Raw genomic sequence first — 26,373 nt, 5'->3', positions numbered from 1 at the left:
CTGATAAAACCTCACTCCTACTCAGGGCAGAGTTGGCTAAAGCATATCAAACTGCTCGTGTTCTTTTTGAAGTCTTGAAGGCAGTCAATCATTCAGAGGCCGCAGAACTCGCGCCTGAGGTTTGTAGCTACAAATGAATCACATGAGGATGAATAAGCTAAAATATACCTTACTCAAGCCTTGAAGGAATGCTACTATATTTTTAATAGTTTATGCAATCCCAGATTTTCAAGAATTCTATGCAATATAATGCACTTTAATCTAAGAAATTCATTTCATTTCTTTTTGTATAGCTCTCACTGTCTGGAATACCAAGTAGACTTTTTATCAACTGGATCTTTTTGAGCCAAACATAGTGAGGCTTGTGTACCGAAAAATGTTACACAAAAATTGTCTACTTGTAGATTTATACTGAACTTGTGATAAATCTCACACAGCATATTAGGCAGATCATATTCCCAAGTTTGGACTATGGATTTCATATCCTAGAAGGTTTCCAAGCAGTTTATCTGAACACATAATAAGTTGATAGCGTATCCTGTGCAGATTATGGAGGCAAATAAAGAAGTTGAGAAGAAGAATGAAATGTACATACCATATAATATTCTTCCTCTTGATCCAGCTGGGGCACGCAATGCAATTATGCAGTTTCCTGAGGTTTGTTTCTACATTGTATTGGTTCTTTTTTACGAATCACGGGGTTGCATTTCTAAACTCCATGTATTTCTAACTACATGCTGAAGCATTTTTCTTATGTGGCTTCAGATTAAAGCTGCAGTTGCTGCACTTCGCAATATCCGTGGACTTCCTCAGCCAGAAAACTGGCAAAAACCAGGAACAGATTATGATCTGCTTGATTGGCTTCAAGCTATGTTTGGGTTTCAGGTAAATAGGAATATAAGTGTTTCAGAGTTTATTGGAGAAGCTTCTTGGTATTAGTGTTGATTTCAGTAAATGCATTTTATACTCTCAAATACTCAAGTTTTACTCCAATGAATGGATATATTGATCTTTATGAGGTAAATGCTAAATATTGTTTAACATTATTTTATTGACTTTCAAGTATGCAAACTAGAACCACATGTTTTAGAAAATTGGTAACATGATTTGCAGAAAGACAATGTCGCGAATCAGAGGGAACACTTGATCTTGCTTCTGGCTAATGTACACATAAGGCAGATTCCTAAGCCTGAACCATTGTTCAAGGTTATTTACATTCATTTATTTTTCATATTATTTTCTAGAACTTATTCCAGTTGACAGGGCATGATTTTTGAAAAGTAGAGACATATTAATACACTGACATTGATGCTTACAGCTTGCAGAATCTGCTTTAAATGAGGTTATGAAAAAAGTATTTAAGAACTATAAGAAATGGTGCAAGTATTTAGGACGTAAAAGCAGCCTTTGGTAAGATTCTTTTACTTTTGTAAGTTCAGAAAGATTTTAATGTTCAATATTCTTGTTATTTTTGCCAATTCGGTAAATATTGCTGAGGTCAAGCGTGATTCTCAATTGCTTGAGAGAATAAATAAAATGAGAGCAATGTTTGAGATGTCTAGAATACCAATGTTTATGGTAATTTTAAGGAATCAATACACAGCAATGCAATTTACAGTTGAATTTACTTGTAACTAGATGTCATCAGAATCTGTGAAAATTAAATAATTTGATCTAACTTGACTTTGGAAATGCTATTAACAATCCTTATGTTTAATCTCAATGATAAAATAGTGTTAAAACTTAATACAATGCTCAACCTTCTTAAACTGTACTAAATTTGTTTTCAAGTGAACTTTGAACTCAATTATGTTCATATAGTTGATTTTGCTGCACTTCTGCCCGAAAAAGTCCTATCTTACTTCCATGGCTTTGTTAAAATACAGGTTGCCAACCATTCAGCAAGAAGTGCAGCAGCGTAAAATTTTGTATATGGGCCTCTATCTTCTTATATGGGGAGAAGCTGCTAACTTGCGTTTCATGCCAGAGTGCCTATGCTATATCTATCATCATGTATGTGAAATTCACTTTACACCACTTATTTAATAGTTTCTATTTGAAATCTTCACTAAATTTTTTACATCAGAGCTTACTATTATATTACTGTTATATTTTGCTTGACATCTGTCATTCATATCTTGTTACTAACTATTTGTTGGAATTCTTAACTACCATTATATAGATCAGGTTTGCCTCTTTCTTATGCTTGGGCTATTTCCTATTGGCTTCTGTTAAGTTCCAATTTAGAATTGATATCAGTAAATCATTATTGATTTTTTGCTGTGTTAGCGGATCTGGCCTTAGGGTCTGCCAGTTCGGGTCTGGTTCAGCCCGATACGGACCAGAATGTAGTCTGCATTAGGGGCCATCTAGTGTCCCAGCATTATGAGGTTTTATTGGCATGAATTCAGGCAAGCCTTCAGTGAATTATGTTTCTTTCATGCCCAGCCAGTGAAATTTGATGTTTTGAATTTTTATTTTCATTTATTTTGGCCTTGACTTTGACTAGATGCCCAAAATGTGAATATCATTCATCCTTGTAGAAATTTCATTCTTGCTTTCCATTGCATGAATATAGTTGACGATTAATTGGTGAAGGTTTGAAAGAGGCTGGTTTTCTATTCGATGCATTTGCAAGAGGTCATTTGCTCCTAAGGAGTTTGTGGAGTAAGGCTTTTCTAAAGTATTTTTGTGCTTTGCTTATTCATCTCTCTTTGTGCAATTTACAAATGAACTCTCTTGTTCTGTTTTCATTCTTCCTGTTTTGTTTACCCAATCTGTTGTTATAGGGATTGCAATGGCAATAAGTTCTAGCTCTGTGGGCCAAACCTGCTTCAAAACACACCCAAATTTACCTATTTCGAAACATGTTGATATAGTATGGCGTCTTCTAGGTGGTGGGTGTTGTAATGTTCCGATGGTAGTTTCTCTTCTTGAAGATCGACGTGATAGTGTACGGATCTGAGATTTACCTGGCAACCTAACCCAATTATGGTATTGTGCACAAGAGAAAGAGTTGACCATATGGTGTTTGTAGCGAGTGGTATTCGTGGCCATATGGTGACAAGCTAACAATAGCCTAGCCATACGGTGACTTGAATGTATGGGATGGGCAATAGACAGACAATTTGTACGGTATGGTGGCCATACATCAACTGGCCGTACGGTGACAAGGAGTGTTAATGCCATATGAATGGAATAGAGATGATGGCCGTACCTCAAACTAGCCGTACAGTATTAAAAGGAGACAATGCTGTAAGGTGGTGGAAGAGGGATAGTACAGAATAGTGACCAAGTTGATAGGTAGGTAGTGTGCGGATGGAGGGGAAGTATTTAATAATGCCACTACAAATTTCACCATCAAAAATTCATCAGATAGAACCAAAATAATAATGGAGATTGAAACTCAAGAATCCTTTGATTAGTATTTGCCAAAAGATGATGCTCTGATTTGCCAAATCCGAGCGAAGTGCTACAAGTGACGGAATAGGGTGAGGGTTAAATCCCATCGAAATCGAAGAGGCCAAATAGGGAAGATCTTTCACTTCCAAAATGACGATCAACAGAGAATCCCTAATAGGAATTCGTAGTAGAGAGAAAATAATCCAAAGTGCATACCTAAAGACTACCTACAAGCCGTGCTTAAATACCCGTTAGGAAATTTTTCGAGGGTGTACAAAGATAGCCAACAACGACACAAACTACGGAAACAAAATAAAAATGGGTCCAAGATATATTAAATCAATCGGCCTATTAACAATAGATATATTTTATAATGGGAACACTATAGTCCTCCCGTCCCAAATTTTGCTTGTCCTCAAGCAAATGCAATGCCGAGTGTTGGAGAATGTGCTCGCCTTCCCACGTCGTGTCGTCCAATGACAAGTGTTTCCAACGCACCAAATATTCCTTTGTTTATCGTACTGGTAAAGAAATCAACGCATATAAACAATGGAACGGAATAGCAGAATTATATTCGCATATGCCAGACATACATTATGCTTGATAAGATGATTGATAGTAGAAGATGATTTACAATGATCCCAAATGGGATATAAATACTATTCATCGAACCTTCCCGAAGGAGTCTGTCGGCCACAAACATTATGTCCGCTACAAACTATTTACCCGTCGGCTACAGAATATAGAAACATCGACGACAATCACCCTGTCGGCTACAGAAACACTGATGACAATCCAATCGGCTAACACCCTGGACTAGCAGCAACTTTTGCATCGACGACATCTAGTTTTCCGAAGAATGAATAATTGTTGTAGCGTATGAAGCATTTCTCCATCATAGACCTACCACTGCTTGCATTTGTACGACTATTGAGCATGAAGGCATTTGCTTCCTGCGAGGACCCCCGATCGTTGTAGTATAGTGGTGAGTATTCCCGCCTGTCACGCGGGTGACCCGGGTTCGTTCCCCGGCAACGGCGCCAAATGTTTACCGTACTGGTAAAGAAATCAACGCATATAGACAATGGAACAGAATAGCAGAATTATATTTGCATATGCCAGACATACATTATGCTTGATAAGATGATTGATAGTAGAAGATGATTTACAATGATCCCAAACGGGATATAAATACTATCCGCCGAACCTTCCTGAAGGAGTCCGTCGGCTACAGAAACACTGACGACAATCCAGTCGGCTGACATCCTTCACCGTACGGTTCCGCAAAGTCTTCTCACGTACTTCGATGATCTCGGTTGGTTCCAGGATGAGCTTTCTTTCTTCATTGAGTGGTGGAAGCTCTGTGGCTATCGTGATGTTCTGCCCCACGGCCTTCTTCAGGCATGAAACATGAAAGACGTTATGAATATGGCTTCCCTCCGGAAGTTCTAGCTCGTAAGCGACTTCACCAATGTGACGGACTACGCGATAGGGGTTATAAAATTGTAGCTTCAATTTTTCTTTTCCTTTTTCCTTCAATGAAGATTGTCGATATGGTTGGAGCCTGAGATAAACCAAGTCCTCTACTTCGAAATTCCTCTCCAATCTGTGTTTGTTGGCGTACATCTTCTGTTGATTTTTTGGCTGCAAGTTTTCCTTCAAGCATCTTAGTATCTCCTATCCCTCCTGAAGCCAGTCTCTCGCCCTTGGTGCGCGGCTGTCACCCAGAACTACATCGATGAAGGGAAGGGGTTCGTACCCGTATAGAGCTTTGAATGGTGCCATTTTGATGGACATGTGGTACGTGGTATTGTAGCAATATTCCCCTAGATGTATCCATTTGACCGATGCCCGTTGTTGTTCTGAAACGTAGTTTCGAAGGTAACCTTAGAGCCACTTGTTCTCAATCTTTGTTTGTCTGTCCATCTGCGGGTGGTAACTAGTACTTGGTGACAATTTTGTCCCTACCATCCGAAATAGTTCTGTCTAGAAGATATTGATGAATTGCCCATCCCGATCACTAACAATGTTTCGGGGTAACCTGTGCAAACGAAAGACTTCTCTAAAAAACAAATCGGCAACTTGTGTGGCTTGAAAATCTGAGGGGATGGCGAAGAAATGTGCGTACTTTGTGAATTTGTCACCACCATGAAAATACAATCCTTTCCGTTCACCTTGGGAAGCCCCATTATGAAATCCATTGAGATACTTTCCCACTTATGTTTTGGAATTGGCAGAGGTTGCAGTAACCTGATAGGTAGAGTATGTTCGGATTTGTTCTGCTAGCAAACCACATACTCTCTTACATATTGCAATATGTCCCTTTTAAGTCCTTTCCATGAAAACCTCTCCTGGAGACTTCTGTAAGTTTTGAGGAAACCCGGGTGTCCTACCAAGGGTGAGTCGTGTACTTCCTTCAAGATTTTCTGCTTCAATTTGGATTCCGACACTTAAAATATTCGATTCTTATGGTAGATGATGTCATCCACTACTTTGTATTGATCGTCCTCAGTATTGCCATCCATTAGCTCATAGGCAAATGTGTTTTTGGAATATTCTATTAACAAATGTGCCTTCCAATTAGTTGAAATCTGGTTTAATGAGCAAATGGCGGGTTTCCTAGACAAGGCATCTGCAACCACATTGTTCTTTCCTTTCACATATTCAATGCCAAAATCAAAAGCCTGAACCTTGCTTACCTATTTTTGCTGCCTCTCGTTCAAGTCCCCTTGCTCTAGAAAATATCTCAAACTATTGTGATCTGTATGGATGACAAACTTGGCTCCCACTAGGTACTACTGAAACTTGGTTAGTGCATGTACGATGGCTAACATTTCTTTGTCGTAGATGGAATATAAGCGTTCTGTTTGTGTAAGCTTCCTGCTTTCATACTCTATGGGGAGTCTATCTTGTATCAGTACCGTGCCAATGCCTTCTCCAGATGTTTCGCACTCCAAAATGAATGGTCGAGTGAAATCAGGTAATGCAAGTACGGGACAAGTGCTCATTGCCTCTTTCAGTTCATCAAAAGTGAGTTGTGCCTTTTCGTTCCACTAGAAAGACCCCTTCCTTATAAGATTCGTTAAGGGTGCGCTGAGTTGAGAGAATCCTTTAACAAACCTTCGGTAATAACTGCACAGTCCAAAAAATCCTCGCAATTCCGAGAGTGATTTTGGGGGGGGGGGGCAATTGAGGATAGCCTGAATCTTCTTCTGATGAACTTGAACTCCATATTTATTGACAACATACCCCAGGTAAAATATTTTTGTCATACCGAATTCACACTTAGATTGCTTGGCGAACAAAGATTTCAAGCTAATCCGAAGGACTATCATTATGTTGCAGTAAAGAGGATATTCAGATATTTGAAAGGAACATCTAATTATGGAATATGGTATTACAGATCGAGTGATTTCACTCTATACATGTACTGATGCGGATTGGGCAAGCAATATGGATGACAAAAAGAGCACTAGCGGTGGAGCATTTTTTCTTGGAGGAAGATTGGTTTCTTGGCTGAGGAAGAAACAAGATTGTATCTCATTGAGTACAACACAAGCAGTGTATGTAGCAACAACAAATAACTGTAATCATGTTATGTGGATGAAGCAGATGTTGAAAGATATCAAAATTTGAATTTATAGAATATGTCATCATATATTGTGATAACACAAGTACTACAAGTATGTCTAAGAATCTTGTATTGCATTCTAAGACTAAGCATATATCTATTGAGTATCATGTCTTGAGAGAGAAGGCAATAGCAAAAGAGATTAGATTGGAATATGTGAGAACTAAAGATGAGATTGCAGATAACTTTACGAAGCCCTTACCTAAAGATACCTTTGAGTACTTGAGAGGAATGCTTGGGGTTATGTCCCGACTTACTTCTAAGTAGATGATGTAGAGAGTATATTAGTCCAGTGGTAGAGAGCACCATTGTTAGACTGGATTGAATGTTGGTGCTTCCTGTATGGGGGAGTATTTGTTACGACCTGAGTCATTGATGACTCTTGGTATTTGGTCTTGAACAGTGTCTATGGACACTTGAGCTGGTTGAAGACTTAGAGCAGTAAATTGACTTGATGAGGCCTTTGTCATTGATGTCAATGGGGGAGATATGTACATGAAAAACACCTAGTAGTTGAATGGGGAGAATGCATAAGAAAAGTATGAAAGGGAGAGAAATCTCTACTTTATTAGAGAGATTTAGAAATATTCATATAAGAAAGGAGGAATATCTCTATGAGGGAGATATGTAGCATGAGGAATTTTGATGTATTGCGAGTTGTATACTGTGAACAATTGTTGCTGATCCTAAAGAAGAAGAATAAGAAAGCAGTGTTCCAGAGGATTTCAAATTTGATTGATGAATAGGATTTGAAAAGATGAGAACAACAACAACAACAACAACACCACCACCAGAGTATTGTTTGGTATTCTTGGAACTTAGATGTTTTTCATCTATGTTACCATCAATGCCAAAGGGGGAGATTGTTACCATAATGCTGATGATACTACATTGGGGGAGTATCCTAGGCATTAGAGAGTATTGACATGTTGGATTCATGACTATGTTTGTCGTTGATGTCAACATAGCAGTAAGTTTGTGAAAGATTGGTAGACATAGATCTTAGTTGTACGAACAAGGTTTTGATTCTCTTGTGATGTGTGGCTACAGACATGTTCTACGCAATGTCTTGATGATGTGGTTCAATGCACAACACGTAAGTCGAAGACGTACGAGAGTTGTACCTAATTTACAGAGAGCAGTACAAAGAGAGAGTCCTTGAGAAGCTGTTTCTGATGTTTGCATTATATCCTTTGGTAGTGATATAATCTGTTGATGTGTGGTTAGCCATTGACTTATGATAGTCTAATGATGACGTGAGTGAATGTGCAAGCCCTAGTGTCACGTGTGAGAAGTTGTATAGACTGTGAGCCGACAATGCTATTGTAATTGTAAATTAATTAATTATCTTATTATAATGAATTAGGAAAGCCTCAAGGCCGACTCGAGGAATTAGTTTGAGGATATGGTATAAAGGAAAGGTGTTTTCCTTGTTTATGATATGATTGTAAGATTAAAGTGTATGGGAAGTGCAAAAAGGAGGAGAGTGTTTACTGAATGCGAGCAAGCGATCCAAGGGATTATTGGATGGGATATTTGTGATCTGGTTACAATATTAGAACGAGTAGAAGTCTGGTTGATAGGACAAGAAGAGGAAGAAGTAGTACTGTTCATTTCTATTATTTTGCAAGGAATAATACACAGATCATTTGGACAATGGGTTCATTGATCTTGCCCTTGAAGGTGTTTGGTAGTGGGTCTAGCTCACTTCCACAACTCCTAACAGGGTTAGCACAACTCCTACCAGGGTTGCAATCTCCTAACAGGGATTCAAAGTCTCTTAATAGGGACTGATATGTATTGAATGTTGTTATTGACTCCTAACAGGGTTCATCCTCTAACAAGGAATATTTATATTAGTACATCATCTTGTGGGTACCATCCCCACTGGGGTTTTCCCTCTAGTTAAGCGTTTCCCTAGTTAACATATCTGGTGTTATTGTGTATGAGTATCTTGTGGTTTCTGGTTATATTGCTTATATGGTTAAAGTTTAATAAGGTTGATAATTGTGATATTAGTTGGATAACTGATTCACCCCTCACCCCCCCTCTTAGTTAAATTGGTGGACCATATATTCTAACACATAGGACAAGGAGGCCAACAAAAAGTAACAAACAACAATAAAGATCTCCCTATGATGACGACCATTACGCCCCGCACAGATCCACATGAATCTAACAGAGTTGCCATAGTAGACCACTGAGGTAATGCTGAAAAGACGACCTCTAATCAAATAGGCAACTCCCCTCGAACCTCTGACCCCGCTGTAAATCTTGACCTCTTCTCTACATACAAAAAAATATTGCTATCTAATAAACCCAAGAAGAGGACATATAGGACTCTTATGAGTCTCTGTGATGACCAAAATAGCAGGAGAACAAAGAACATCTCGGAAAAGACTAGGTAAGGACTATAAAGTGTTGTTTTCATTCCAACACTTGATGAGTAGAGAATCGATGGAGGGTTCCTTCATATACAACTATCGGTGAGATTGGTATTTAGCCTTGGAGGCCAACCTCCGTTCCCAACGAGGGGGAGGGGAATCACAAATAACAACTATAAGGTTTCAAATAATCACTAATTTCTAGTTGCATCTTGCATCTGCAATGAGCCCCCTCAAGTGTTTCATCTCTACCAACTATGGTTTTGTGAGATCCTCATCAAGATAAATCTTAGTGGGAAGTTGGAAAAGCTTCCTCTTTGCCCTAAGATCTCGCAATTGGTTAGGAAGAGAAAGAAACCTAAGATAAAGGGTCTCATTCGAGGCAAGCCAACATTTGTGAAGTGTAATATCAAAATGTGAAGCTGATCACAGAGGAAACAATACTCTTTAGAAGTATCATCTTTGATAAAGGGAAAGACCCCTTACACCTAGGTTGAGCTCTTGGACACGCCTCACATAGTCATCCTCAAACTTCCTTAGAACAATCTTCTGTACACTCGAGAGAGGTGTAAAACTAGTGCTGTTACTAATGGAGGTACATGATTTAATATGCTGTTTCATTTTTGACATCAGGGAAGTATGTTTAGAAACTAGTTTAGTTTGCTTGTCCTTAATAGTATCGAGTACCCCAAGATGATTAATAAAGGAGTTGAAGTGAATTTTAATATCCGCTATTTTAGGAGTAAATGTAGCATAAAAATTATTGATGATCGTGGTATTAGAATCAGTGCGTTGTTTAAGGTGCTTAGTCGTCTCAGAGAGAGACCACACAGTGTCCTGAAGATGCAGGTTCTTAAATTCTAGCTTGAGAAAACGATCATAGAGTCTTTCATAGGTAAGAGACGGAGGTTGAGTCTGGGTAATCTTAATGGATTTCAATAATGTTGGCAGCATGATTCAAGGTAGAGGTAGAGCAAGAGAATGGGAAAGAAACAAAAGCCAATAGCCTAAACTCGATGCCAATCCTCTGCATCTCCTTAAACAAAAATGATCATGAATTATCACATGTAGAGAAGATCCGACAAACTGAGAAAGAGGCTATTGTAACTCTATTGACGAAGGATAAATAGTGGCCACTCCATGCAACCAAACAACGCATTGAGGGAGAAAAAACTCAAATATTGAGCATGAGAGGGGAAAGAGAGCAGAACAAATTTCACACCAAGCCACAATGATCGGGCCTTCACAGTACTCAGAGTGAGCACAAAACACAAAACGCAGCGTAAAATGACATCCACCAATCACAGAAGATCTGTTCAACTTGGGAGAAACCAAGAAGCAAGGCAAGAATGGAGACACGGGCAGTAGAAGAGAAGAGCTACTACCAATAACTAATAATAGACAATGCAAGAGGAAAGAATTGGGAAGAAAAAACAAGTTTCAATACACTCGCACAAAAGAATTCAAATTGGAACCACATAAAGGAAGGGCAACACTATCGAACAATTCCATAGAAACACATGCAAATGGAACCCAAGTAGGACTGTGGCCGAGCAAAACAAGGAACACACAAAAATAGCCAATCCAAGCCAAACGAACAAGTAAACAAGGCAGAACAAGGCAGAACTAACAACACTATGATAGCTTGCAGATAGAGCTGGAAACGACGTCAGTAAAAAACATAGATTAAGACACACCACATAAAAAACAATGCTAGTAGAAAATGCATAGCACCCCACACAAACATAGAGCACACTACACGGGAACATCATTCAAAACCTCAACCTGCGAGAAATGATGTAATTCCCGTGAGTAAAGGAGAATGACACATGTTTGCAGTAAGGCAAAGTTATACTCAAGGACTATGAATTGGAATTGTTTAAGAAATCAAAAGGATTTGACATTTAAGGAGTACACTGAAGAATTCTATAAGATGGTAATTAGATCTTGAGAAGGTGGCTAGGTATGTTAATGGTTTGAGACTTATCCTTCAAGATGAGTTAAGTATGTTGAGGATTACAACAATTGAGGATGCTTATTAGAATACTCTGAAGCCAGAAGAAAAGTTGAAGAGAAGTTAAGTTACCCCTATGGGAAGAGATAAACCAATTGGTGACAAGAACAAGGATAAGCTTTTGATTGAAGAGGAACCTGATCAAAAGATTCATATAAGAGGCTGTGGCAACAAAGAGTTCAAAGGTACTTGTTTCAAATGTGGAAATGTTGGACATAAAGATTTTAAATGTTTGGTTGGTTCTAGCAAGAGAAAACGAAAACAATAACCTAGTGGCACATGAGAAACAAGTTGATGATGATGAACTTGTTGTAAGAGAGTTGCACATGAGATGGAAGAATCTTTTATGCTTGGGAGAGTTATGTCGAGTAAGAAGGTATTAGAGCTTGTGCAAAGAAGGCAATTGTTCCGAACTAAATGTAAATCAGGGGACAAATGTTGCATATAATGGATAGTGGTAGTATTGATAGCTTTTTATTAGAGGATATGGTACAGAAGCTAGGGTTAAGGAGACTTAAGCACCCCTATCCGTATGGATATTCCGATTTTAAGATGACCATATGGTGGACGCGAAAGTGCAATGTTGGGTTAATTTCAACATTGGGCCATAGTGGGATGAGGTATTATGTGATGTGGTTAACATGAGTGCTTGCCATGATTTGTTAGGAAGACGTTGATAGTATGATGTTGGAGCTATTCACAATTGTTGAAGGAATGTTGTGTTAATTGTGGAGAATGACAAAAAGATTACTTTAATTCCTTTAGAGGAGGAAGGAAAACAAAAAACCTAAGTGTGATGAGAACTTACACCTAGGGGATTAGACTACTTTGGATCAAAAGGTGATGGATTTGCACCAAGTGGCCTAGAAGTTTATTGAGGTTGTACAGTTGCAAAAGGATTCGATAAATGGATCTAGACTGGTGGAGTTGAACACTGATGACAACCGAATGGTGTTTCAACCAAAGTAACGAGAATCGGAATCGTATCAAAATTGGCACGGCCGAATTGAATCGTGAATCGGGGGTGAATTGCCGGTGAATCGGCGATGAATCGGAAAATTTGAAATAACCCTTTAAATATAGGGATTTTAACAATTTAAGACTTATTTCATGCACCCTTTATTGAATATAACTTAAACACACTATAACATCATCAAATAGAAGTTGAAACTTAACATATATAAACATGGAAGTTTGTGTTTACCACATGGGGTAAAGAGTTTTTATAAGAAAGCTTCACATCCAACACCTACTCCAAGTGCTTCAAAGCATATCACCCCTCTCGAAAGGCTTGCTCTATTGTTCTCTCAACCACAGACACTCCATGCCTGCAACAGCTTCAGGTCTCATCAACTGGTGAGACTTCCCACGACTGATAACCGCAGCGACTGGGGGTCTAGGGGGCAACGCCCCCAGCGGGGTCAAGGGGCAGCGCCCCGGGCTTGCTCCCTGTCGCGATACAGGGCGGGGTCGAGGGGCAGCGCCCCCGTCGCCAAAACCAAATTTGCACTCTGAAACCCACACAAAACTATATGGAACACAGTGTTTTTGTGATTTTCTTCTGATCCCACACTCTTTCTGGGAACCGCTGATGTTTTACTACCTGATTATGTCTTTCCCTTCCCTTGGGCATCATCCGTTATGCATTCTAAACATTTTTTATTTGTTGTCGTTTTTTTTTTTAATTTTATAACCTATGGTTCTTCTTTTCTCTTCTTCTCTCTTCTAGTCATGCTTAACAATTAGAAAGCCCTTTAGGGTTATAACAAAGAGGAAAGGTAAAAAAGAAAGCAAAAAACATAAGTGATTTTTTTATTATTTCCAACTAAACATGCATGCTGTTGTCAGCCGATTTTTGGCGATTTCTAATGGCGATTCAGGCGATTTTTTGAGTGAATCGCTGATACATGCGATTCAGGCGATTCACCCGATGAAATCGCTGATCACGATTTCCGACTCCAAAAAAATCGGGGTGCATGAATCTGATCGCTGAATCGGCAATTCACGCGATTTCAGCGCGATTCTCGTTACTCTGGTTTCAACAATAGTTTGCCAAGGTGATAGCAGATGAGCAGTAAGATCTTGTGAGTAGGTCAAATGCTAAGAAGTTGATGAGCAATGACACTAGTAGAATCAAACATTAGAAGAAGAAGTAGACATTGATTGCTGACTGTAGGAGAGATAAAGACAAAGGGAATTGGTGTGAGTTTGATAATCATATTAGAAATTGGAGAAGTTGTAGAAGAGAAAAACTTGATAATAGATTTTATATTATTGGAGGTGATAGCATATGAGTAACAAGATCTTGTGAGTAGATCAAAGGCTAGGAAGTTGATGAGCAATGCCAATAGTAGAGTCAAATAGCTGAAGAAGAAGTAGACATTGATTGTTGACTACAAGAGAGATAAAGATAGAGGCAATTGGTGCGAGTTGGATAATCAGAGAAGAGATTGTGGAAATAGTAGCATAATACTTGATGATAGATATTATACTACTTGATTTGTCAATTTGTATAGTCTGCACATCCATTTGCTAATACGATACAAATGAGGAGGACATGTGGATGAAGAATAAGCATGGGGTTTATGCATTGTATCCTATCAGATGTTCATGAGTTCCTCTTATTGAACATCTTTTATTCACTTGGGGTATCTGATGCAGACGCATCTAGCAACACTTGATAGTCTTCCATTACCCAAAAGATTTCCTTTTTCTTTCTTTGTTCTGTATTCTAGTTGGGCAATTTTTTGTGTTCTAGGTAGTGATTGGTCTAGTTGGCTTGTTATCTTATGCTATTCTTTTGGTGTGGTCTAGGTATCCTGGAGATCCTATGTGTAGATTTACAACTCAATATGATGTTTTTAAATGAAGTTATGATATGATAGGTTTGGTCCTATATTCGGTTTCGTTAGATTCGGCTTGCAATGGAGATCTATGTGATGCAAAGGCTAATGACGCATTCTTCTATGCTGTTACACATGTGGTAGACCTCTGAGTACGTCTGTACATCATGATGTATCAATTTGGGGTGTTCTTGTGAATTTGAGTTCTGACCTATGTTGTTTGTATTACATTTCTTTGTCATGGAGATTATTGATTAGATCAGCTGACTTGTGGATGGCGATTTTGTATATAAGTAGGGTAGTGGTTTTTGTTTAGAGGGTTAGAGGGAGTAGTTTGGTGGTAGTAAGAATAGCCTAGAGATTTGATAGAAGATCGGGGATAAGGCTTATGTCCTTAGTAATGAGGCAATTTTGTATATAAGTAGGGTATTGGTTCTTATTTAGGAGGCTAGAGGTAGTAGCTTGGTGGTAGTAAGAATAGCCAATAGATTTGATAAAAGATCGGGGATAAGGCTTATGTCCTTAGTAATGGGCATGCTTGTTGAACAATATGTAATTTAACACTTGTAGGCCAATTTGATCATAGTTGAAGATCATATTTCCTTATTTGCTCATGTTGTTTAGTGTCTTATTTTTCCATTTGCACTGTGGTGATTTAGGTGCAAGGTTGGACATCTCCTTTGGGATTTCTCATCCCTTGACTATGTCATTATGTCTTGGCTCATGTTCATGATCATCATGTATATGCTTGGTTGCCAACTGTCCTAGTTTGCCAACAGCTTCCGTATATTGAGTTGTTTGGATTATGTTTGTAACCACAAACCTTTTTTATTATTACCACTGCGGGAAATGAAGGTCTCGACATCGTGGATCACTAGCCACCAAAAACAATATGGCTTGCTGTCAATAATACCATGGTTGTGCTTGTAACTGCTGACTTTAACCATTCTCGAGATTCATTGGGTATCACTTATTGTCTTGTCTAAAACATCAATGAATATTGTGCTTATACATAGCATCGTTTTCTTTCTAGACACAAGTCCGTGTAATTGGATATACATAGCATCATTTTCTTGGTTTTGTGTGTGAGGTATTTTTTCTTCGGGTAATTAAAAGACTTAAGCTCAATGGTGTCATTCTTCTTCATACAGAGAGCTTATATTATTTCCTGTAAAGATAATATTCTTAGATGTGAGAGCTGAGATTGTAGCTGTAAATAGCTCAAAGGTTGTAGGCTCTGTAGTAAGACTTTCTTATCATTATTAAATAAAGGTTCTACCGTTCTGTGGGTTGGATTGTTTCCATTGAGTAGGAGGGTTTTTCCAAGGATAAATATCTGTGTTATCTATTCTTATGTTGTCTGAGTTTCTATTTATTGCATTCTTGAATTGTGGTTCGAAAACATTAACATAGGATACAATGCCCTTCCTCTGTAGGTATGTGCATCATTGAGCCAGAAATGAGTATGGATAAGGTACGGCAGAAATATGCTGAAAATATTTAAGTAATCACATTTGAAAAAACACTATTTAGGTGGGATGGATTCAGAGGCACAAGAAAATGAGTCATATCTGAAAATAATGGCAACCAAAATTCTGAAGGATGCGGCTATCCTCCCTACAAATTGCACCATTGAATAAATTTGAAAAAAACGAAAACACTGATTTTTTTAAAAATTTTCAGCATTTGATCTTCATGATCTGTATATTTTGTGACCGAAAGCAACAATTTTTTTGAGAAAATTTCACTATGTTTTGTGAATCTGAAAAAAATCATGTTTGACTTTTGTTTGTCTTCGGTGCATTTTGTCCAGAGATTAGCTAGTCGCAATTCTAAAAACATCATATTGAAACTTTGGCCAGAAATTCTAAATATGAGCTGTATGTGAAAATAATTGACTAAAATTCTTTTTTTGTTAATCTTTTTTTCATAAAAACACTACACAACATTCAATTTTTCAAAGACTTTGGTGCATTTTAATCCTTTCTAAAGCGAGTGATACCATGGAAATAGACAACGTGATTGTACATGACAAAAGAGAGAGTTACTCTATCATTTTTTTGTATAGTAACATGGGGACGCACCCCCCCCGGCCCTCCCCACCCCTTTTTACACCATGCACCGGGGATGGGGACACACCATGAATTTGGGGACTCCGTTCCCTCGTCCCCAACGACGCCATCGGATTCCACCACCTCCGTTGAGGAAGGGTGGATGTCTTGGTGTTAAATATTTGCTGATTTGACTATTTATGTTAAAGTATTTACTCTTTTACATTTTTATATCTTATATGAAATACATCTTTTCATAAACTAGCATTTTAAGTACTATATGTATAGTATACAACCCCCCTCGGTCCCCTGCCACCGTCCCTGTGTCGTCCCCAAATTAAGGACCCTCCGACCCCTCGTCCCCAAAACTTGTCTCCCCGTTCCCCCGTCCCTATGGCAGTGTAATTATGTGTTTTCCATGCTTTATATGATTTCATTTTATATAGATTTTATATATCAGTACTTGCTAATAGGTTTGAGAAATTTATTCATGAATTATTTGATGTTTGTAGTGTTCTTTAAATGTTAAGCAAATAAATTCATGTGTTGTTCGTATTTTTTTTAATCAAATATTATGGTTATGGGCTACCAATTTTAGATATGGTTTAAATTTGGTTGCTCTCAACTGTTTGGCATATAGTATATGGTTAGTATTTTTTCAATAATATGTAACTTTTAAATAAACAAATATTATATGTTTACATCTAAGAGATTTTAAATAAATATAGAGGTCATTTGGAATGGTTACATTTGAATTATAAACTGTAAATATAGTTGAAAATTAATTTTATATATATATGTATATAATGAATTCTGTATCCATACCAGGGATCTTGACAAATAGCCATATCTATATCCAATTCGATACCCATATCTGCACAACTTTGCCTGAAATGTGCTTTCTTCCTTTAGTGTGTTGTCATAGTGGATAATCTTGCTCTATGCACAACTTTTCTTTCTAGGTATAAGTTGAGCGGCTAGCACTTCCTTGCTCTCTAGTTATGGAAAGTTGCCTCCAACTTAGTTATGCTTTTCTTATTGTTGTCACTTTGGTATGTGCAATGGATCAATTCAGTTCAGAACCATTTGATGACAGCTTGCAACAAATTCATTATTACAAGCTACACAGCACCAAAACTCTCCCCATTGCAAAAATTAACTCCATTTTATGCTTCGTAGACAACCTTAGACCAATATTTTAGATCTCTGCCTTGAATGGCTTATTGATACCCTCAAAATGTATATGCAACAGCAATTTTTCATACTTGTGCTCCTCAGCACTTGTCTCATCCATACATTATACAGCCTTGACTTTTTCACAAGTTCGGATATGATTGTCTTTGTACTTATGTAGGCTGCTATTTTTCCATGTCACCATTGCCTCACACAATAATGAAATCTCCTTCCATTTCAGGAAACTCAACACAGGAAAGAAACACATGCCAGAAGTTGGTATTAAGAATATGCATTCTCAGCCTACATTCCAGTTACCAGGATAGCTGAATATTGTGTTTCTTGCAACTAGGATCAGCAATAAGAACAACTAATTTTGTGTAGTGGATGCTTGCAAAATATCTTTGGGGCATTGACCTGTTTTCATGTTAAATCATATATGAGCTATACAATATTATTTTTCTTGCAACTAGGGTCAGCAATACTAGTATCTAATCTTTGTGTTGATAATGCTTGCAAATTATCTGTGCGAATTGATCTGTTTTCTGTATAGATGGCATATGAGCTTTATGGGATGTTAGCGGGAAATGTGAGTTCTACAACTGGAGAACATATAAAACCAGCATATGGAGGTGATGAGGAGTCATTTCTAAGAAAAGTTGTTACTCCCATCTATCAAGTTATTGAGAAGGTAATACACGCATTGCATGCAGCATTACATATGTTCTCATATCTTATGCTGTCATACACGTTATGAACTGTTAATATACATTTTCTCATTCTGGAATGGGTTCATTACATAGATGTATGTTTATAGCCTGTTGATTTCACTTTAATAGGAGGCTGAGAAAAGCATAAATGGAAGGGGAAAACATTCGCAATGGAGAAACTATGATGATTTGAATGAATATTTCTGGTATGACTAAGGTTAATCAAATATTTGTTAGGATTCACTTGCTTAGAGTTACAATCTAAATCTAATGTTGTGGCATCTCATTTTTAATTAACAGGTCAGTAGATTGTTTTCGGCTAGGATGGCCAATGCATCATGATGCAGATTTTTTCAAGACACCATCAGAAGAGAGATATTACAATAAGAAGGTAGTACTTAATAGATACGTCCATAAGCATGTTTTTTACAGAAGTTTCAGAAGTTATTTCTTTAGTTCAGAAGCGTAAAAGGAATTGTTTGAAAATATTAATTTGTATGTTTATTTACTGTTCCCGTTTTGTTTTATGAAACATGTTTCTAATATTATGTCAGGAGTTAAATTGCTAATATCTTAGCAATTATTTAAGGGGACCTTTGAAACGTGTCTATTTGGTAACGCCATTGAAATTTTTGGAATATCAAAACTATTTGTGTGTGATTCGCTGTCTCTGGTCCATGAAGTGGTGTTGCCTAGGATGGGCAATACTGGTTTATGCCCATGAATTTATATGCAAGAGAATGTCTAAAATAGGTAGTATGCTCGCTAGGGAAATGTGGAGAAAATGATAATTTTTTTGTGATATTGTGTGCCTTATGTGTCCTTTTGTATAAAGAATTGACAACTAAATAAATTAGTCCATTGTAGTGATAAGGCTGGTTACTTGTCCTGCTCTATCAAATCTGCACTAGCGCTCACATATTTTGGCCTCTGTTGAGATCTTCAACTCAGTCAGATTCTTGAAGCATATCAGACTGTATGACATTGAAATCCTACAGCATTTGAAGGGCCTGTCAGAAATGACAAAGAGTCTCATACCAAAGTTTTCTCTTCAAAGAAAACTAGCAACAGCTCCAAAATATGTCTTAACTGTTAGAAAGATGTGTGCATTTCTCAGTAATGGGCAAAATAAATATTAATAGGTTTCAGTGTAAATGAACAGTGCAAACTCTTTTTGTCTAAAAGTGAATAGTTAGAGTGAAGATGAAGCCAATTTTAGCTGCGAAAGCTCACTCAAAGAAACTCTTCATTGATCACAATTTCTTAAATTGAAATAAAGATATTCAACACAATGATTAATTACAGTTTGTGTTTCTTGTTTTTCTTATAACTGTTAGCTTTTTCCATGGTGCAGACTGTTTTAACAAATGACACAAAAGGATGGCTGGGAAAGACAAATTTTGTTGAAATTCGTTCCTTTTGGCACCTTTTTCGAAGCTTTGATAGAATGTGGACATTTTACATTTTGTCCTTGCAGGTACATAATACTTTTTGAAATCATCACATGATATCTAACCAGGCTTACATCATTTGTTCCCTAACAACTAATATGATTTTTGCAAATGGATATTCAGGCCATGATAATTCTTGCTTGTAATGGTTCGGGTGAACCAACAGGATTATTTAAAGGAGAAATTTTCAAGAAGGTTTTAAGCGTTTTTATTACAGCTGCAATATTAAAGTTCCTACAAGGTATACATGCTTCTTTTTATACAGCAGATGATCAAATTATTTCAATGGAAATTAATGATTGGATATGTAATACAAAGGTTGACGTCTGTTTATTGGTTCTTATGGATGGTCTTGTATATCTTTCCCGTAACCAACACCAACACATGCATTCCGGTAAAATTATAATTCTTTCATACCAGAGTAAGAGACATGTATTTAAGCCATAATCAGAACATAGTAATTAGAGAAAACTCCTTTTGAATTTTTCTGATTGTGAGCTGCCATCCGAAAATGGTGTCATGGGTTATTGATCATTATATTTCTATATAAGGATTGCAATGGATTTTTTTGTCTATCACTAAGGTGAAGCTGTGGCACCTTATTTTCACGTTTTTAGAAAAACCAACTAATTTCTTCTCCTTGAGTTAATGTTTCCCATGATGTTATTGACTTTTTAGTTTTTTTTTATAGGTTTTCCTTATGAGAGAACAAATACTGCAAAATGTCGCTAACATATGCATTCCTAATAAGCATTTCTAAGAGGTTATTCTAGAATGATAAGAGATATCCATTTAATAAATAATGAGAACATAGTAATTGGTGAAAAATCATCATCAATTGTTTTGATGCCAAACGAACTTCCTAAAATGCTCTTATGAGATATAACATCCCAATATATTAAATCATAGTTTTAGGGTAGGGTCTACTAGGTCTGGGACACATCTCTAGCATGGAGAGGTTCCCTCATGACACGTGATGTCCCATTCTCACTTTTAAATGTTCTTAATGAAAAAAATTCTCAAAATGAAATGAAAAATCCTAAAAAATGTAAAAAACCCAAAAACTGTTGGGATTGTTGGGACTGTCGCACTATATGTTCTGACATCGATGTTTTGTCTATGATGTCAACATATTTTTTTATTTCTAACAGCGTTTTCTGTTTGTTTAGTGGAGTGATTGGATCAATATGTTTTCTGTATGGAGAATCAGATGATGCGCAATTACAGATGGTTAGAGGGTTGTCTCTAGTTGATCTATACCAATATTTAGAGGTTTGAGTTATGGTCCAAGTGAGTTACAATTTGTTAATTAGAGACTGTATTTCTGGTTATTCTGGAGATGACAATGTTGTAGTTTTTTGATTAGCTTGGATCAGTCATGCAATATTTTCTGATGCTAACGTGGTGGTGAGATTAGGACATGGATGTGTGACCTCAGCGAGAATAGATCGTGATTTGGATATTGGCAAGCCATTTTTCTTTAATGATAGATGTTGCTGTTTAATGTTCACGGTGATCAGTACTGGTGTGTTTTGAGGTAGAGTTGTTTATGTTGCTGATATAGTATTTTAGGTTGCTTCTTAATGTTTCTAGGTCGATTCTCATTCTTGTTGTTGGATCACATTGCATTATGTGACTGGATTCAACAGATTTGTTTAGGCGTGTTATTATTTTGCTGAGATCTTTGCCGTTTTGGTGAGATAGTGTGTTGCAATGGATCATGGCTTGATTTGTGGATAGTGGTGTGTTTGAGATTGATTGCTTGGGTCCTTGCAATGTCTTAGCTATCATGTTTTGGATTGCTTTGATAATTGTAATGTAATTTGTATAATTAAGGTTATGGTTAAGGCTTACCTTGTTGATGTTTACAAATTTTGTGTAATCTATATTAAGATGAAATCATTTGTGTAAATGAGATGGAGAGTATGTGCATGTGGATAGATGAGAAGATGTGTGAACATGTTGTGTCAAAGGTTAAGTGAAGAGGTGTAAATGGAAGCTGTTATTGTGACAGCGAGTTGTTGCACTTCATTGGAGCCATATTGGCATATTAGAGATGCTATCGGTCAGTTCATAATTTTGTGGATTGTAGTCAATTTTGGGTTGTTGCCCTTGTTTTAATCTTAGGTTTTTTGCCCTGTTGTATTTTGGGCAATGAGGTCTAGGCACTGTGCATGAATGCACATACATTCCCTTAGTACCTTTAACATGGTATTTGTGCTAGTACATCATCTAGTAGGTTTGATCCCCACCATGATTTTTCCCTTAATTGAGTTTGCACACAACAAATTTTGGCGCTATGTGTTGAGGTGTTGTTTATTTTTGTGCTCTATTGTTTATCTTTCAAATCTGAGCTCTGATGTTGTTGAATTGGTGAAGGTATCAAGTTTTGGGACACAACCGATTCACCCCTAGTCCCTCTAGTTGTGTGTGCTACCTTGTTTATAACAAACACATGATGCCAATTAAGTTATAATTTATTGTTTTATTCCCTTTATGAGCATGGAGTTGAGAAATCATCAAAATCCAATGAGCGCTGTGTTTAAAGTGATAGAAGCCATTGACATTTTGATTCTACTTTACATTGATTACAGTGATACAAGTGACATCAAACACACTAGAGTGATCATAGTAGCTGTGATGTTATAGTCTTTGAAAATTGAAATAGCAACTTAAGAGGCCATTTTCAGGTTTTTATTTGGTTTATCTTTCTTTCTCTACATTGGGTAAGTATGCACAAGATACTTTGAAAGCTTAGGTCAGAACTAACAAACATATAATCTTAATAGTTTTAAAAAAAATAGTCCCTTAAACTTATAATATTTAATTTTAGGTTTTCAAAAACTAAAACATAAAATTGTAATTTTAAAGTTATAACATAAAGATGAAACTTGAAAATTTTAGGTTAGATTTAAGAAACTTAGAATGTTAGAAATTTAGGTCTAGGAAAAAAATTAGTCTCTTGAAATTATGATTTTGAAGTCTGGATTTTAAGGTTAAAATTAAAATTGAAAATTATAAGTTTTATGATATAACAAAAAATCTTCATAATTTAGCTAATTTACCATCCAATATCTTTTAATTATGATAATGGATTTTCTCTTTGCTCTGTACTACATTGGGTGGTAGAAATAGCAATCTACCACAGAGAGTGAAAAACAACTTTAGACAAACCATCAATACTCAGTTCTCCCTCCAATGAGCTTAAAGGGGGACATGAATAGTGCAAAATTGTTCACCGAATTGCTTATGTAGTTGTGTCTTGTTTGTTCTCCACCATCAACTATTTCCATTGTCTAGATGCTTGAATGTGTAATAGCCTTTAGGGCTCATAAGCCTCTTTAGTTGGCACCATTTCAACATCCAAGTCAAAGTATTTTACATTCTTTTTTTTTGTCCGGATCTCTTGGATGACAACCTTAAAATTATTTAGATCATAAGCTAAGTTTCCAGTTCGGGTTCGGTTCCAAGTGCAAAATTCAAGAATTGGTTCGCAAGTTCGTCAAAATTTTGGAAAGGGGTTTAAGTTCGTTTGGGTTTGTTAGTACAAAAACATGTAAAAATTATAAATAAATAAATAAATAAATAAATAAATAAATAAATAAATAAATATATATATATATATATATATATATATATATATATATATATATATATATATATATATATATATATATATACACACATTTTTATGAAGCATGAGTTAAAATTAGAATGTAGCATAGTAGCATAAACACATTTAAACAACAAAAACTTTGAAACACCACAAACAGTTAAACTTGTAATCATAGCGATCATATCATCATACAGTAACATAGTTCAATCAACTTCAACATCATAGATTCAAAACATTTAAAATATCAAGTTCAAGTATCATTGTTTCACGTTCATTGTTTAACGAATGGAATGGAAATTTATTAATGTTCTAAGTTCTTCAATCTTCATAATAAAATGATAATGAGAGGCCATCAAAAGTAATTCATAACAACTTTTAGGGTTGTGGGCGCCAAAAAACATTTATTTTTTGCCTAAACAAACATTTTCCAGCCTTTTGCGAGGCCCAGTTTGCTGCGGGTTCAAACTGTGTTCAAAATTTTTGGTGTTGGTTTGCCCAAGTTCAATCCTAGTTCGAACCCGTAGGGCAAGAGCAATACCTTGGTCAAACCAAGTTTGAACCGGACCATGACTACGAATTGGTTTGAACTTTTCTTGGTGTGAAGGGTGGCAGGGGGGGGAGGTACCCGTGTAACTTAGATTATAAGTTATTGCTTTTTCGAGTTGTTTATATATATGGATAGATGGATATGCACACACACTATTTTTGGCCTCTCTAAGTATGTGTCTCTTGGCTTTGAAGGAGATGACATACTGGTATTGGTGCCAATCTTCTATATTTCTATTTGTCTTTTGAGAACTATGATTACAATAGAATTTTCAATCTCTTGGTAGAAAGTGTAAATTTAGCATTATATTTTAAAATGGCATTACAATTTCGAGATTCTAGGAAACTCAACTCAACACTATTAGGTCTTTGTGTCCTTATTTTTATCATGGGAGACACATATTGTGTTTTGTTAGAGATTGGCCCTTTCTCATGATAACCAAAGTGTAAACATAGAATGGTGATTCTATTTGCTTGTATTCATTCTATACTAGCACAATGGGCTTATGATAGTATCAAACTATAAACTAATGATTCAACTCTATTTAACTTCTATGTGGTGTATTTCGTAGCCTATAAATTTTATTGGTGTGTTTAATAGTTCCACTAGGGCCATTCTCCTAGGTTCCAAACAAACATGCACTTAAGTTTAATTTAGAGATCACATAGTAATATTCCCACCTTTGGTCGTGTTATTACATTATCACATTTCCACCCTAAGTGGGGCTTCCACCTTTGGTGGACTTATCACTTTATCACGTTTCCAGTTTTGGAGGGTGATCCAACTCTAATAGATGTGTTTCACAATCATTTTTTTTCTTTGTTCAAGGGTGACCTACCTTTAATAGCCATTTGACGATATCAATTGTTCACATTTGGAGGGTGATTTACTTGTGTTACACTATCACTTTGCCATTTTAGGTCTGTGATAAGTTATCACTTTAAAATTTATATATCACGTCATAAGATTTTTACACTTGTCATAATCTTATGACTTCTTGTGTCTTACCTTCGCCTATTCAACCAAAGGGGTCTCCAATGTACCATTTGATTTAATTCAATTCAATTCAATTCAGTTCAGTTAATTCATGTTATTTTATTGCATTCTTAGTGAGAATACAATTCATTCTTCTTATATTTAGTCTCTTTTGTTATTGTGCTTTCCATCTAGTCTTCCAGATTTAGGGTGGCTATCTCTATAGCCAAATCTTACATGCTACTAGAGCTAATTGAGTGCTATTGGTTATTCATTTTGAGAGATTTTTGGTGTAGTTTGTGGATATTTATCGTAGCTTTGCATTGTAAATCAAAATTTCAGTTTGCTTGGTCAAATCCAATGTCACTATTGGATTTCGAAAACTCAAAGTAGTTAAGATCAACTATCAATTCATCAAAATTGGCATAGTTGACCTAGAGACGATAGAACAAATTCACTCCTAGTGGCGACACGAGCATTATAATTACTTTATATCTTGGAGAGGATTTTCAAGCAACAATATCTCAGTCATTCAAATTCCTTTTCAAATGCTTTTTTGATTGTGCTAGAATTTGATGCTCTACATGGTGCTGCAAGCGGTTTTTTATTTCAATGATTGAATTTTTCGTAAAATCAAGTAATTCTAATTTTTGCAACTCCTAGTGCCTCATTTGGACTTGTCTGAATTGCTTACTAGGTGCAATTTTTTTGAAAGTGAATGATATTTTGTGTACTTAATAGTGGTGCTATTAATTTGTAGTGATTGTGAATAGAAATTGTAGTTTGAACACATGGGCTTTTGTGCTATTTTTTGTGATTCTAATGTATAGATCTTAGTTTGGTTTTTCACATTGATTGTGGCAACTAACATTAACCAAATGGGAAGTGTTAGAAAAGGAAATAAAAAAAATTAGATTACCTTTTTAATAGTAAAATATATTTAATTTTTTTAAATTGTGTTTTAAAAAAAATGTACTTTTAAATAAGTAAATTTTGGAACACAAAGTTTTTGACCACAAATTATATATGGTGAATTGTCTGTTCTTACATGTAGTGAAAAATAGGGGCTTGTTGTTCTTGTTTTCTTGATAACATCCCAAATGAAGGTGTTTTTAATGGTCAACTATTTCAGTGTGAACTTTTGAATGACTTCTTTATGTTTGCAGATTTGCAACATCATTGTTGTGATCTTTGTATGAGCTATGTTGTATAAGTACTATCATAAAGTGTCACAATCTTCAATTTACTTTGTCTTCTTTGCGTGTAGTTTTCCTGTATTCAGTTGGTCAAGCTGTGTATCGTGAGACTTGTACATCTCTTTAGTTGAGATTGGAATGTATCAATTTGTAGTTTGAGAGTATTGATTTGATGCTCATGCAAGTGTCTCTTTGATTTTAGTCTTATTCTCATTGCATTGTGACATTCCTAGTTGCCTTTCATTGAAAAATTCTATAATGGTACTTTAACTTTCTCTGGGCAGTATTATCTCTATTCCTTCCCAATGGGTGGACCATTGTTCTACATCACTAGATTATGTTAAGCTTTTAGGAAAATCTACATTCTATGGGTTGTGTCA

At 36.4% G+C, this 26,373-nt stretch overlaps 1 protein-coding gene across 8 annotated transcripts in view; it reads left to right on the top strand.

Annotated features, from left to right (window-relative positions):
• LOC149542351 (callose synthase 3-like) overlaps nt 1-26,373 on the top strand; it is a 167,556-nt gene that overhangs the window by 15,355 nt on the left and 125,828 nt on the right. For all 8 annotated transcript variants that reach the window (XM_089797320.1, XM_089797319.1, XM_089797324.1 and 5 more), the window contains 11 exons: nt 26-119; nt 547-657; nt 766-885; nt 1,114-1,206; nt 1,319-1,410; nt 1,887-2,013; nt 18,052-18,189; nt 18,338-18,414; nt 18,509-18,599; nt 19,563-19,685; nt 19,783-19,900. In XM_089797320.1, coding sequence (XP_089653446.1) covers nt 26-119; nt 547-657; nt 766-885; nt 1,114-1,206; nt 1,319-1,410; nt 1,887-2,013; nt 18,052-18,189; nt 18,338-18,414; nt 18,509-18,599; nt 19,563-19,685; nt 19,783-19,900 — 1,184 coding nt within the window. The remainder of the gene's footprint in view (nt 1-25; nt 120-546; nt 658-765; nt 886-1,113; nt 1,207-1,318; nt 1,411-1,886; nt 2,014-18,051; nt 18,190-18,337; nt 18,415-18,508; nt 18,600-19,562; nt 19,686-19,782; nt 19,901-26,373) is intronic.

Source organism: Cupressus sempervirens, chromosome 8, assembly GCF_028749045.1.
Source record: "Cupressus sempervirens isolate cs-2001-9-10 chromosome 8, ASM2874904v1, whole genome shotgun sequence".
Taxonomy (NCBI): domain Eukaryota; kingdom Viridiplantae; phylum Streptophyta; class Pinopsida; order Cupressales; family Cupressaceae; genus Cupressus; species Cupressus sempervirens.
The sequence above is the reverse complement of the archived record's forward strand: the minus strand, read 5'-3'. Positions and strand labels throughout refer to the sequence as shown.